This window comes from Rhinolophus sinicus, chromosome 14 (assembly GCF_057876585.1).
Source record: "Rhinolophus sinicus isolate RSI-liver-muscle chromosome 14, RSI-T2T, whole genome shotgun sequence".
NCBI classification, from domain to species: Eukaryota; Metazoa; Chordata; class Mammalia; order Chiroptera; family Rhinolophidae; genus Rhinolophus; species Rhinolophus sinicus.
This window is the reverse complement of record NC_142514.1, coordinates 158,095,237-158,109,853: the sequence shown is the minus strand read 5'-3', so window position 1 is coordinate 158,109,853 and position 14,617 is coordinate 158,095,237. Positions and strand designations below refer to the sequence as shown.

Sequence of the window (14,617 nt, the reverse complement as noted above, 5' to 3'; positions counted from 1 at the left end):
GTTTCCTCATGCCTTCCTCTGAAACTTTGCTGATGATATCCAAAATGATACATGTGGTCGGCACTGTGTTTCATATTAAATTCAAGAACAATATATATAACATAGTTCTAGCAAAAATCTGTTTTTTCATTCAAGTAAGAGATTGATAATCTCTGAGTTCAGAGTTCTGGTTCTGATTCTGTTGTTATATTAAGGTGTGTACATTTTATTAATGTCCTTATCATTTATAAGTCAGTTTACAAGATAGTGATATGAAGACCATCTATTTCTTCAATCATGAGGCAGTGGAAAAGGAATATGAGAAACAAGTCCAAATCTTTCCCACAGGTTTATAGTTGATGTTTGTTGAGGAGGTGAGAGCATTTGAGAAAGCTGACCATTTGCAGTCATTTCTCAGATTTGACTAAGGACTATAGGGCAATAATGGTGTGAAGGAGGGTGCTGAGTGTGTTTTCTTGTAATCCTCAGTGGTCAACACTTGGCCATCTTCCATCCTTGCTTACGAGCCTTCCTTCACAACTGGCAGAATAAAATTTAAGCAAAACTTCCTTAAAAGACACTGACTGTGTCTAGACTATTTGGTCCTATAGATACAGGGCTATTACTACATCAATTCAAAATTAAAACAGACACATAATTGAACAAGCTATAATTTCTTAGCTAATTATTAGGAAATGGCTTACTCTGTCTCCTTATTCTTCGGCTCTGCATCTGGGCTCAGTTTCTTCTTATACAATGATCTGGGACCATATTAGAGGTGTTATATTAAGAGAAATAGTACATCATTTGATTAGGGCTCAGACGCTGTAACCAGATTGCTTTGTTTGAATCCTTAGTTCTGTGTTTTGCTCTAAGACTCTGAGAAGTGATTTAACCTCACTATGCTTCAGTTCTTCATCCCTCAGATGGAGAAAATGATAGTATCTATCTCGTATTATAAATATACACACACGTATGTGTGTATACACACATATGCATATATACCTATATGAATCTGTGTAATATTATTTTATATAGAAAATTTAGAATAGCAGATTTCACATAGGAAGTTCTGTGTATTAGTGTTGCAAGGATCTTTGTCCAGGATTCTTATGGCTCATTCTTAAATATTATTGAACTTCATTCCGTTGCTGATGCACTGTTATTAGAATGTGAACCCTAATTTCACTCTTTCATTTTCTTTCACTTTTAGTCATTTGCAATTTGATCTACCTTAACCTACTTCCACCTCCACCCATAACTTCTTCTCTCAATATGGCCGTATTTTTATTTGCAGCCTCATCACTGACCACCCCAGTCCTATAGATGCCATTCTGATGCGACATCCATATGTCGTCCAGTACCTGAAATATTTGTTGGCTGCTATTTATATTTAATCCCTAAGCCTTGTGCAGAAATTGACATTCATTTATTATTGTTCACCGGAAAAGAAGACCACAAGTCTCTATCCATTCAGTGATTATACCTCTTATATATTGCTCTCTAGGGGGTGAAGGGTGAATGTGTGTATCAATTTCTCTTGACCAAGCAGAGATCATCCAGTAACCTAAGTGCTCTTGCAGTAGTAGCTTTTCCACAGTTGTTTAGGTTTCTTCATTGAAGTTACTACACTCAAACTCCCTCTATACTGGGAAGTAAATTGTGCTCCAATTTTCTGAGCTCCTTGATAAATGGGCAGTGGTAATAAAAGATGCCTTGGCATTTAGCTTATTGCCTGATCATATTAGGCACTTAATAAATATTTACTGAGTTATATTACATGCCATATGTAAATGATCTGGCAAACTGTAGAATGCAAAACATACTCATATGAAAAGGATCTAGATGAAGTGGTTTAAATACTGTTTATTTTGAAGCTCTTCTTTATTATAGGCACAGTTATAGGTGTAGAAAACAAAAATGATAACGGTTGGTCTTTTCCCTTGTGGAACTCACTGCTTAGATTCATCAAAGATTCTACAACTCAGAGCACACAAACACACACATAGGCATACATCTATATCACTAACGCACACATCATAGCACTAACACAAAACATTCTGAGAAGGGCATGAAGCATGCTGTACTTAGGAAATGGGGGAAGAAAATGCCACTGTTAATAACTTACCTACAATGAGCACTAAGCAAGGACAAACACCAGACTCTTATGAATGTTCCACTATAAACTTTTCTCCATACATCTGGAGTTCCTCTGGTTACTTCTTATTAAATAAATGTTCCAATTACCATCAAAAATTTTTAAAGAGCTATGAATGCAACAAAGCACTTCCTGTTGGACAAGTTTATTGTAGTTTTCAATAAAAGGAACTCCAGATCTTGCAGAACTTTGGAAAAAAAAGCAAAGCATATGAGGCTTACTAAAATTAGGCTAGATTTTTCTGAAACATGGCTTTTTGTTTTTTTTGTGTGTTTTTTTTTTTTCCAGTGTAATTAACCCATATGTGGAATAGGAGAATAATTTTTTGATCAAATAAGTTTCAGAAACACTACATCACATCTTGACCCCATCTTGGAGCTTGAGAGTATATTTAGTCATATTGAAATATCTGACTTCCCAACATATTGGACCATAGAACTCCTTTTATCCCTCTCCCCACTATCTGTAGCATGAGCAACTCATATTTTGGCAATCATCTTACATTAGGTTTAATATATATTGATTCTATGAAGATCAAATGCAGAGAATACATATTTTATTATTTGATATTACCCATAAAGTGTCCTAGTGTGGGCATATAGAGTCTTGAATGATATCTTGTATTTGGTACTAGTAATACCTACTATTGGCTCCTACATGAAACATAAGACATTTCTATTATTATTATTATTATTATTATTATTATTATTTATTATTATTATTTAATCAGCCCTTCTGTATGACAAGTGCCGTTACTTAAATACCCTGCCCTGTGTAGTCTGAATGCTGAAACATTGCAAAGGGAGTGTAACCATGTGTAGATAAAAAACAGGCAAAGTGAGACTCTTTTCTTCCTTCAGATTGTCTGTTCACTTGACTTTATGCCTTGAAAGACAGTCGGAGCACCTCAGTGAATGCTATCTTTAAACAAACAACAATTTCAAACAATGTGTACATCCAGTAAAGCTATGTTTGACAGGGCTTATCCAATTGCTATCAGCTAGAATCCAAGACTGAGACTTACTATTAAATCAATAGCTAGTGTCAGGTCCAAATTAAATGTTATTGCTGTTAGCTTCTTGAGTCATCATTTTAAGTTTCACTGCATCCCTTAAACCAACTGTGACAATTTCTCTAGCTTACTTTAAAAAATGTATCTTATTTCTAAGATTCATAATATTTTCTATTCACCACTTTTTTCTATTTAAATGGTATATATCCTGCGCCTTTTAAATTGAGAAATAATGAACAAACTTCTGATCTTTTGCATTCCTCAGTCTCTGCTGAAGAGGATTTTCTCAAGGGTCATTGAGAAAGCTTTTTGGATAACATAATCAATGATCAAATAAAAATAAGAGCAGAAAAATTGTTAAAGTGACTCCTTTTTTTTTCACTGTCATATGGACCTATATTGTTCCTTTTTTTTTTTCTGTTCACAAAAGGAATGTCAACTTTGCCATTTTATTCTAGAATGATGTTGCTAAACTTAACAATGGTTCCAAAAACTTGAGTAAATTTTAACGGCTGAAGACAAAAACTAGACAATATTTGATAACCATGATAAAGGGAAAATAAAGTAATTAGTAGAACAAAAGATTCAAAATGCAAGTGTTTTTTGTTTGTTTGTTTGTTTTGTTTTTTTTAAATAAACTGTTCTAAACTTTCCCTTCATTTTTTCCCCCACCAGGAATACTTCTGCTGCCAGTTAAAATATAGAAGAACAGAAAAACCTTTTTCCAATGGTAACAACAAGAAAAAAAGACAAAACAAAATAAAAAGAATACTCTTCTATGAAGGTAGAGAAGAGTTTTGGACATAAAGAAGCTAAATGAACTGAATTCCAGAAAGAAACAGATGCTTTGGAGAAGAGGAGAGAGCAGCAGCTGTTTTTGTCTGGGGGCCATTTCCAGGTTTGAATTCAAACTGCCATGCCAGAACTGGGGACAGTGAGGGATGGTGGAGAGGACTGTAGATTGGAAGAACCCCTACTCAGCTAAGCAATTATACCTTTCCCCTCCACCCAACTCTCCTTTAACTGAAAATCAGTGGCTAAAGGCCTGGTGAGTAAAAGAGAAGTCACCTAGTCTCAGGCAAATGACAGCATTTCAGGACTTTGTGGAATTTGAAACCAGTAGTGAAGCAAACCAATCTGAAACTTCAGCCAAGCCTTCCAGGTCAAATACAAACACCATCAAAAGCTAGTAGAACAGAGCAGAGATCATAATAGAGTCAAGAAATAGGCACAATACTTATACAATCTTCTGGTTTCAACAAAAGTTCCAAAGTAATTCAAGGGAAGAAAGAAAAGTCTCTTTAAGAAACGTTGGAACAACTTGATATCCATTTGGATAAATACACGCTGGCCTCTAGCATACACCAAACACAAAAAAAGAATTTGAAATAGATCATAGTATTAATGTAAAAGTTACAATGATATAACTTCTAGAAGAAAGACAGATGATGTAGCAGGCTGCCTGTAACCCATCATTCCTTACAGTCATATTTGTCATGGGACAGACATTACTGTGTTTCCACCAGCTTCAGCACCTCTGCGACTAACAAGCCCATGCGTCTCGAAGCTGCATAGACAGACTCAAGCCCAAGGGTTACTCCTGTGCAGCAGCCAGGGCTGGGTAAGGAGGAGAACCCACCTTTCTCCAGGGAGACCCTTCAGGAGACCAGAAAAATGGCCTTGGGGCTCTTGAGAACCAGTAGAGAAGAGACATTTGTGTCATTTCCTGACGTGGCTGTGGACTTCACCCAGGAAGAGTGGCAGCTGTTGAGCCATGCTGATAGGACCCTGTACAGGGATGTGATGCTGGAAAATTACAGCAACCTGTTCTCCTTGGGAATTCCATTTTCCAAACCAACACTTGTCTTTCTGCTAGAGCAGGGGGAAGAGCCCTGGAGAGAGGAGAGAGAACATCTACCCAGCTGCTGTTCAGCAGATCCAAAGCCAGAAACTCAACCTTATTCCTCCTGTCCTCTGGACTTCTGCGGTCAGCCGTTATGTCAGCAGGTGCTTCATGACCATTGCCTTCCAAACAGCCCAGGCATGTTTGCAGGAACTCCCCGAATAGCGGATCTCTGCCCTGCATATCGGAAACAGCAGCGACAGCCACTCTCTTATGAAAGATTCTGTAGTGACAGAGTGGAAGGTGAAGACAGTGAAGGGGGCTCTAAATCATTGTATGGAAGGACAATGGAGAGGTTTACTTCAAGAGCTTTCTCCGGCTCACCTGGAGGACAGCTCATAAGCTCAAGGGAAGGCAAGACAGTGGTAGAAATAAAGTTCAGTTCAGCTGAGACGGCAAACCCTTCAGAGACAGGCAAAGTACTGAAGTGGGTAGAAATTTCAGGATTTGAATTAGTCAGTAGTGGAAATTGTGGGCTAGGTTTTAACCAGAGGTCAGCCCTTTTCATTCATCAGAGGGCCTACTCAGGAGGAAAGCCTTATTTTTGCAGTGAGTGTGGCCGAAGCTTTAGCTATACATCAGCTCTCATCACACACAAGAGAACACACACTGGGGAGGAGCCTTATCTCTGCACAGAATGTGGTCAAGCCTTTAGCCAGAAGTCAAATCTAGTCACACACAAGATGGCACACTCTGGGGAGAAGCCTTTCTCATGTGAGGAATGTGGGCGAAGCTTTAGCCAGAAGTCAACTCTCCTCAGACACCTTAGGACACACTAGGGGGAGAAGCCCTTTGTGTGCCAGGAGTGCGGAAGAGGCTTTAGTAATAAGTCAAACCTCACCACACATCAGAGGATACACTCAGGGGAGAGCCCCTATATGTGTGCAGAGTGTGGACGAGGGTTTAGTGTTAAGTCAGCTCTCATTACACACCTGAGGACACACTCAGGAGAGAAGCCTCTTGTGTGTAGGGAATGTGGACGAGGCTTTAGACAGAAGTTACATCTCATCAGTCATCAGAGGACACACTCTGGGGAGAAGGCTTACATTTGTACCGAGTGTGGACAAGGCTTCAGCCAGAAAGCAAATCTAGTCAGGCACAAGATGGCCCACTCAAGGGAAAAACCCCTTGTGTGCAGGGAGTGTGGGCGAGGCTTTAGCCAAAAGTCTGCTCTCATAAGACATCAGAGGACACATTCTGGAGAGAAGCCTTATGTATGCAGGCAGTGTGAGCGGGGCTTTAGTGACAAGTCAACCCTAAGCACACATCAGAGGACACACTCAGGGGCAAAGCCTTATATCTGCAGTAAGTGTGAGGAAGGCTTTAGGTTGAAATCACTCCTTATTAGACACCAGAGGACACACTTGCTATAGAGAAAACCTGTGCCCAGGGAGTGTAAGTGAGATTTGAGCAAGAAATCCCAGTGCATCACAGAAGAAAAGACAACTTTAGGGGAAACTGCATATGTTCAAGGGGTGAACTCAGAGATACTAACTGTCATCAAAGGACAGAAGAAAACCCACATGTGTGAAGGACTAGTTCTCACCTAGAAGCAGTTTTACCCCCAGGTGACATTGGGTGATGTCTAGAGACATTTTTGTTGTCACAGTGAGAAGGCTGTTACTGGCCTCTAGTGTATAGAGTTCAAGGATGCTGCTAAACATCCTATGATGCACAGTACAGGACAGCCCCCCCACACACACACACACACACATACAATAAAGAATTTCAAACTATGACACTTGGACCCCTCTAGGGCTAGCTTTGGCTCCAGGACCCCCTACTACCCACCACAGGCTTGGTGGACATTTCTCAGACTGTACTGCAGCTGAGAGCCTTCCTACCCAGCCATCCTTGCTTCCCCCTCTCCTTCATATGTAAACCCAATGTCACTCCCTGCATTCTCTGACTTCCTTTCCATTTTTCTCAGATACGAATTTCCCAATAATCTCGTACACATCTAATCTTATCTTCTTTCTCAGAAGACTACAACACTTACAGAGATAAAGTGGTAACTTCATGAAGAGTCAAATGAGTGACTAAAAGAAAAAACAAAAATGACATTAGAAGGAAGCCATTGCTTTGAAAGTTATTCACCCCCTCATTCTTTAGAACTGGGAAAACCAGTCACTAAATCCAGATCTAGTCAACCATATTATGAAGAGGCACTAAATTTATGATTTGTTTCTTATATTTTGGACTCTAAATAAAAATTACACTACTCTTTTCAACTCTGCCTCTTGCTTCTGCAGCTGATGGGCTTCTGTGATTCTTATTTAGGAAGGTTTTATTTCCAAATTTTAACAGAATATTTGCTTTCTCTTCAGGCATATGCCTAAGTAGTTTCCTTTTTCATAAATAAATCTTAAAACTTATATCATCTTCTAGACTGAGCAAGAATCTTCTGTTTCTCTTTCACTGTCTCTCATTCTCTGCTTCTGTCTGTCTCTCTCTCTCTCGAGTATTTAGACCAACCCTGTTCCCTAATTTAGTAAGTATCACATCTTGATTTTTGTGACTTTAATTCCAAAAAAGCAATAATCATTAAAAGTCATTAATTTTCATGGTTGACCTATTTTCACTAATTAATATTCTCATATTAAATTAGGTGGAAAAACAATGGGCTGACCAGATATGATCCACTTAGTGTTGGGATTAAAATGGGTGAAATTTCCAAGGAATGATTAGTGTTTATTATAGAAAATGACCCTGCAAGTGATATAATACAATTAAGATGTTTGGGGCAGCTATGTTGTGTTCTTTTTCTATTTTTTTACTTTTACATCAGAGAATCAATTTCAGTTCACTGTGTATAAAACAAATGACATCAGTTTTGAGTTATTAAAATATATCTATTTTCCCCGTTTTGACAGTATGGATTATATGACTTTATTTTTTTTGTCTGTCTCAAATAAAACTTTTTGAAACTTAAAGGATTTTACTTACCATCATTACACACACAGACACATACACACACACACACACACACACACACACACACACACACACACACACATACACTGACCATAAACCTATGATTTATACAAGATTCTTATTCACAACAGTTTTCTTGGAAAAGTTTGGATCAAAATGAGTAGCAAATGCATGAGAACTTACGAGTTTTATGCTATTTAATTTGGACCTCTCTGGGATCTCTGCTTAAACTCAAATACACACTGCCTTATGAGTCTAACATTTGGAATTACAAAAACAAAATGTGAAAAGAGAGAGCCATAGGCGGTGTTAATCAGGAATTGTGTATATGAGAAGTGGGTAGTAAGTTTTTCAATAATTTCTATCTATCAAACTTTTATTTCTGGAGTCTCTTCTCGCAAGAAAAAAAGGAATCTGGATAGAGAAATTTATTTTCTAGACATTTGGTCCTCAGAGAAACATTTCAATGGATTCCCCATCTGATATATCTGGGTTGGGGGACAAGATACCCTGTCAACTTAAAAATGCTGGGTATGACATTCAATAGTAGAAAGTCCACAGGAAAATATTTAGAATGATTAAAGCAAGCTAGCTTTTCTGGGCTAATCGATAGATTTGGATATTGATGGATTCAATTGCCTCCTATAAAACTTTCCTCACCTTTTTAAGCTCAGGTAGCAAGATCATAATGGCTATTTCTATACAGTATCCATGTCAGTAAAGACAAGCTGCCATAGTAGTTAAAGAAAACCTTCAAAATGCAGTGGGAAGAATCGTAGGGATCGTCTTTGTTCATATTCTGGCTCTGCCTCTTAAGTTGCTCCATAAACTTGGACAACATCGGCTACCTCTAAAAGCTTAATTTTTCACATCTTCAGTGTTGTTAAGATCAAATGATAATACACAAACTAGAATTATAGTAAGTAGTTCTTTAAAAAACACTCTTTCCCCTGTTGTTTTCTACTTAACTGGTTCCCCTCATTTAGAAACCTAATAGGTTCAGGACAGCTGCAGTTTCAGGTCATTTCATGACCTTGAGCAAGTCATGTCAGCTCTCAGAGTCTCTGTTTTGCCATCTACAAAACCAGGATAGTCATAGTGGACAGCTGTTCACCATGCTGTGAAGATGAATGTAGTAACATCCACAAAGCAGGCTGTATTTTAGGGGAAGTCAAAAATCACTTGCAGTAAAAGTTAACAGCAAGAATAGCATTAAAGTAATATTTATTTCCCAGGTACTCTCTAAATAGATTTGGGCATCTATTGTCTAGGACATACTGGCCTTTAAGTAAAAACAAATACTTGCCAGTTTTCATTAAAATCCATTTTAGCAAATAATTACTGTACTGTAATAGACCTATTGAGTCCCTTGCAGATTAACGAGCTATTGGGAAAAAGCCCTGTACCACGCTGGCAGGAAATAGAAAACCCCACCAGGGCACATTCTGTGCACAGTTACCATTCAGCCAACAGCACTTCTCACTCAGATTTTATAAACCTTGCCCTGAGCAAACATGAAGCATTTTAATTGGGATTTTGCCAGAATTTTTTATTACACTCTGCCTGATAGCAGTATAAGCCAAATATATATGATGCTATAAATCTCTTAGTGTTACATTTAAACAGATCTATTATTGTCTTGGCTCCTAGTAATACCTGTAGGGCCTTTTCACATTTAATTTGACATTTTGATTTTTCACCACACTTGTAGGAAAACTACTGTCAACATTAGGATATTTGTTAATGCAATTGTTTATTAAGAGAAGAATAAAACAATGTGTGCAAAAGCATGATGTGTGCCTGATAAGGAAGCTAGCATATTTTATGGTATGTCTTTAATTTTAAAAATACCTCAGCTATCATTGTCTAGATATGGCTTTCTACATATGGCTTTTAAAATTATAGTGTCTGGACGTCTTTCTCCCAGCCAGACTTGGTGCCTGAACATGTTCTACTGAATGCTAAATGATTTGAGGAGGTTTATTGAAAATATAGCCGATATTTAGGATTAATATGATGGAAGAGTGTCTTTATCTGGGTGTCATTCTTTGGATTGAAATAGAAAGCATAATACAAATGACCTTCTAAGTATGTTGGTGGTCAAGTTATTACCTCATCTGTAAAGAGGGGAAATATTTCTTTTAAAAATCAGGGCCAAGTAATAGAGGTAGAGAAAGAGATAAATTAGAGAGGAAAAATACCCGTCTTTCAGAATTCTTTGTACTTTTAAGAATAGAATCCACTGGAGATAGAGATCAACAATGCAAAAAATTCAAACAATGCCTATTCTTTCAGTTTTCTGTTACTCAAATGGACTTTTAACATTTTCTCTGTAAGATCTGAATGTTACTCTAAAATAGAATGATTTACCAAAGAGTCTGTTTTTCTTGCTTGAGAAAACAAATTAAAAGGATGAGACTCAGAGTGATCCCTGTTGATAAGGCTGAACGTGTTCAGAATTTTAAAGACCAGCTCACACTCAGTAGAGCTCAGGGGGACAGTGATGATGTTCTCCCTGTAGGACACTCAGCTCTGTCTTGCTTCCCTTCCATCCCCCACAGGTCCCTTACGCTAAGCTTCCTACAGCTTGTTGATTTCCAGTGGTTTTCAAAGAAATGGCCTATATGATCTCTTCCCTAGTCGGTTATGACTTCTTCCCACTGCTCCCCTACACTTAGCTAACTTTCCAGTCTGAATGATATACTGATTGAATCATCTCCATGCTTTCCGACTTCCACCCTTTTTCTCACATTTTTCCATGGCACTGATGAAGTTTTGACTTTTCTGTTCCCTTGTGTACTATGTGTTATTTCCCCTTTAACAATTACTCTGATTACTTCCGTGCCTTAAGCCATAACTAATTTTACTTCCTTCGCAACTCCCACAGTAATGTAGCTGGATCTTTCATACAGTGTTTTGTCATATCCTCTGCTATGCATTGAACCACCTATGTGGATGTCTTATATCTCCCACTAGGCCTGATATGTCATTCTATATATCACATAATCTCCCTGAGGTCAAGATTCAATTTGTGGTTTTGTCAGCTCTGTACCTCTACCTCCAAGAGTACATTGCATTTAATGAAAACCATGTAAGTCATTGAATAAATAAAAAAGGGAATATTTTTATCTTAATGTCATCAATTTTTCTTTCATTTGGTAGAATTTTATATTTTATTGCGTCTATATTTGTCTTCATTTGTTTTGTTGAAAATAACAAAGTTGCTTCAGAGCCCAGAAAGAGGAGACCAAAGTAAAAAAAAAATATCCTAAAGAAAGGTCAAAAAGCTAGAAAAGCAGGCTTCGGAATCATCGGGATGCAGGTGTTAGGGAAAGAGACCAAAACAGAAATTTCACAGCAGGGACAATACAGTTAAGATACTTCTGCTCTGAATAAACAGAAACCAAACCATTTTCTACTGAACTGTCAAATTTTGAGAAAGGGGCATCTAATTGGTCTCATTGCTAGGCTTGTATTTGGGAAGATGTAACCACTATTTACAATCTGTCTGAAAACTTCTTTCAGTAGTGAAAATCTAGTTGCGATAAAATAAATGAGAGGGCTATAAAAAGAAAAAATTAGAGGCTCTCAAAAGCAGACAAACATCCACTACTGAAGATTCATCATGGGGAGACATTAGGTGAAGTGTGAGAGATAATTTATTATGTTTTATAATCTGTAATTAATGAAAATGTTCTTCAAATATTTTATTATACTTCGTTGTGATTCATGAGACTAGGGCTGCATTTACTGCACAAAGGGAATATCTTGCGTAGTTTTCCACATGCCTGTCACAGAATGACTTTACTCAAAATACCTCCAGGTATAATAGAAAAAGCATTTAATTTTCTATAATCAGATTTCTGGGTCGGGATATATTCAAAGGTGTCAAGCTCTCTGACTCTATGTATAGTATGCTGGATGGTATGGCTTTGAAGATCTTTAAGTCTAGGATATTTCAGGATGTAAATAGTAACTGACTTAAAAAGATGAGACATGATGTGCCTCTAAAGGGAGTTCTTTGGTTGATGAAAAGTACCTATCTAATCAAAGCAGCAGACTCTACGTGAGCTCTAGTACTGGCTAGGCTTCGTGGCAGGGTGTCCTAGTTGTATACAGCAAAATAATAGCATTTTTCTTGCACTATCAACTTGCACAGCCCCTCCCCCCCCCCACTGCTTTTACTTCACAGAGTAGTTCAGACTGTAACAAATGGTATGAATTCATTGGGTGCCTGGCTAACAAACATTCATCGAGTCCCTACGCTATCTTGTAAGGAGAGGAGTATTGGGCCAGATAGTGAAAATAAAATGAGAAAAATCAAAGGTCCTGCCTCGCAGCAGCAGTCTTGTAAGAGAATAGTGAATTGATGATTGCAGTGATTATAATAAGAGCCCATTATCCCCAGTGATTTATGAAAACCCACAGGAGGGCTCCCAAGAAGTAAAGGAAAAGCAGAGTGTGGCATAAATGACTTCTAGGAAGATGACGCTTGAATAACATATTTTAGTAGGTTTTGGAATAATTCAGATGAAGAAGATATGTACATGGGTAGGGTTGAGACGAAGTAAGGATGGGTGGAGACTAGAAGTTGAAGGTACATATACCTCATTTATTAATGAGGTATAAAGTATATACTGCCATGTTAACCCTGAAAATTAGCTTTGGTATAGCCACAGTTAACTTTTTAAAAGGTGACTCGCAAGCAGGTAACTATGCTGTCTTCAGAAAAAGAGCTTTGCAAAAATTTAGATGGTTTTGCCCATCTAAAATTAAACTTCATGGGATATGGGAAAGCTGCAGCTATTGGCAGCATGGGCGAAATTTCTGCCTCCAGAGAAGCAATCCCAAAGATAGGCTTGTTGCCAATACAAAAAGTCAGGAAACAAATAAAAAGTTGGCATAGTAATTACAGTGAAAATTCAAAGTCTATACAAATAGGTTTTCTTTCATCTAAGCCAGATTGTGGTCTTTGGAATTTTTCTTCTAGATAGGATATCTAGGTAGATAGCTTCTGACCAGAATTTTCTTGGTTTTATACCGTTTGGGTTATCAACTATGGTCTATCAGCCTCATTTAAGACATACATGATTTTTTTTTTTATCCCTCATAAAAGCAATGAGGATATTAAGACAATCATCCCTGTATCTTTGAGGCAATTAGGTAGAAAGAAAAGCATTCACACATTGTCAACAAAAGGCCAAGCTAGAGTTGAACCGCGAAGAAACACCAGTGTTAAAGATTCACATCTTTATTAATATCATCACCACAGTTAAGAATTTATCAGTGGATCCATGCCAGACTTTCAGTCCTAGATAGTCAACTAACCTCTTTGATCTTAAAGGTGCAAATGATGTTTTAAAGATTAATACAGGGCTTCCCCTTCCTGTAAGCAGCGTGAGGTAACCTCTGAAAATGGTTCGCTATTCACTTGACCCAGGGAACCCCACAAAATCATGTAAATCGAGAGGTTCAAATCTACACGTTCATTTGAAGAATACTTGTCAAACTGCCCAGGCCATCAAGGGTATGCATATCCGAAAAGCCACCAAGTATCTAAAGGATGTCACGTTACAAAAGCAATGTATGCCATTCTGTCTTTACAATGGTGGAAGTGATAGGTGTGCCCAGGCCAAACAGTGGCATTGGACGCAGGGTTGTTGGCACAAAAATAGTGCACCATTTTTACTGCACATGCTTACAAATGCAGAGAGGAATGCTGAACTTAAGGGTTTAGATGTGGACTCTCTGGCCATTGAACACATCAAGGTGAACAAAGCTCCCAAGATGCAGCACAGAATTTACAGAACTCACTGGTGGCTTAACCCACAGGTGACCTCTCCCTGTCACAGTAAGATGGTCCTAACTGAGAAAGAGCAGATTGATCCTAAGCCAGAAGAGGAGGCTACACAGAAGAAAAAGATCTCCCAGAAGAAAATGAAGAAACAAAAACTTAAGGCCCGGGAGTAAATTCAGCATCAAATAAATGCTCATAAAAGTAAGAAAAAGAAAAAAAACACACACACAAAAAAACACGATTAATGTGAGCACAACACTAAACTAGAACTGTATTTCATCCTAGCAAATCCCAGTGGTCCTATAATTGTTTCCTGTGTCTTAGCCAGATCTGTCAGTTTCTGATCCTGACAATAATGCTGAGATGAAAGATCTGGATACATACAAACAAACCCGGGTAAACATTGTGCCTCTACCCTAGCAGAAGAAGACTTTTAGACACTGTGGGCCTTTACTTATTGGAACATTCTAGCATTGTGGTCATTATTATTATTTTTCAAATGATCTTTATTTATGATTTTGTCGTTCATGTTTAAGGGTGATAATTAGTCACAGCTCTGAAATCCTCCTAATTATTTAAACTTGATATCAATAAAAATATGACGGCAGGAAATCAATACTTTATCTCACCGTTTCTGCTCACTCTGCCTCACAAATTCTCTTTTCTCCAGCTGACATTTGGCTTCCCAGAGCCAAATGGCAGACTTCCTCCTTTGTCATGCCAAATGAAGAATTGCCCTCCTTAGGATTGTTCTAAGAGGTGAATCCATTGTTTCCTTTTTTCCTTATCATCAAATAAAAACATAGGTGGTAGTCTAATAAGTAGTTGTTATTA

At 37.9% G+C, this 14,617-nt stretch overlaps 1 protein-coding gene and 1 pseudogene across 1 annotated transcript in view; both read left to right on the top strand.

Moving 5' to 3' along the window:
• Nucleotides 1-11,120, top strand: part of LOC109453096 (zinc finger protein 133-like) — a 45,574-nt gene extending 34,454 nt beyond the window's left edge. The window contains exon 2 of the mRNA XM_019742594.3: nt 3,825-11,120. Coding sequence (XP_019598153.3) covers nt 4,824-5,831 — 1,008 coding nt within the window. The 5' untranslated portion in view covers nt 3,825-4,823 and the 3' untranslated portion in view covers nt 5,832-11,120. The remainder of the gene's footprint in view (nt 1-3,824) is intronic.
• A 2,281-nt stretch (nt 11,121-13,401) lies between these two features.
• LOC148755887 (large ribosomal subunit protein uL22 pseudogene) lies at nt 13,402-13,956 on the top strand (annotated as a pseudogene).
• The last annotated feature ends 661 nt before the right edge of the window (nt 13,957-14,617 follow it).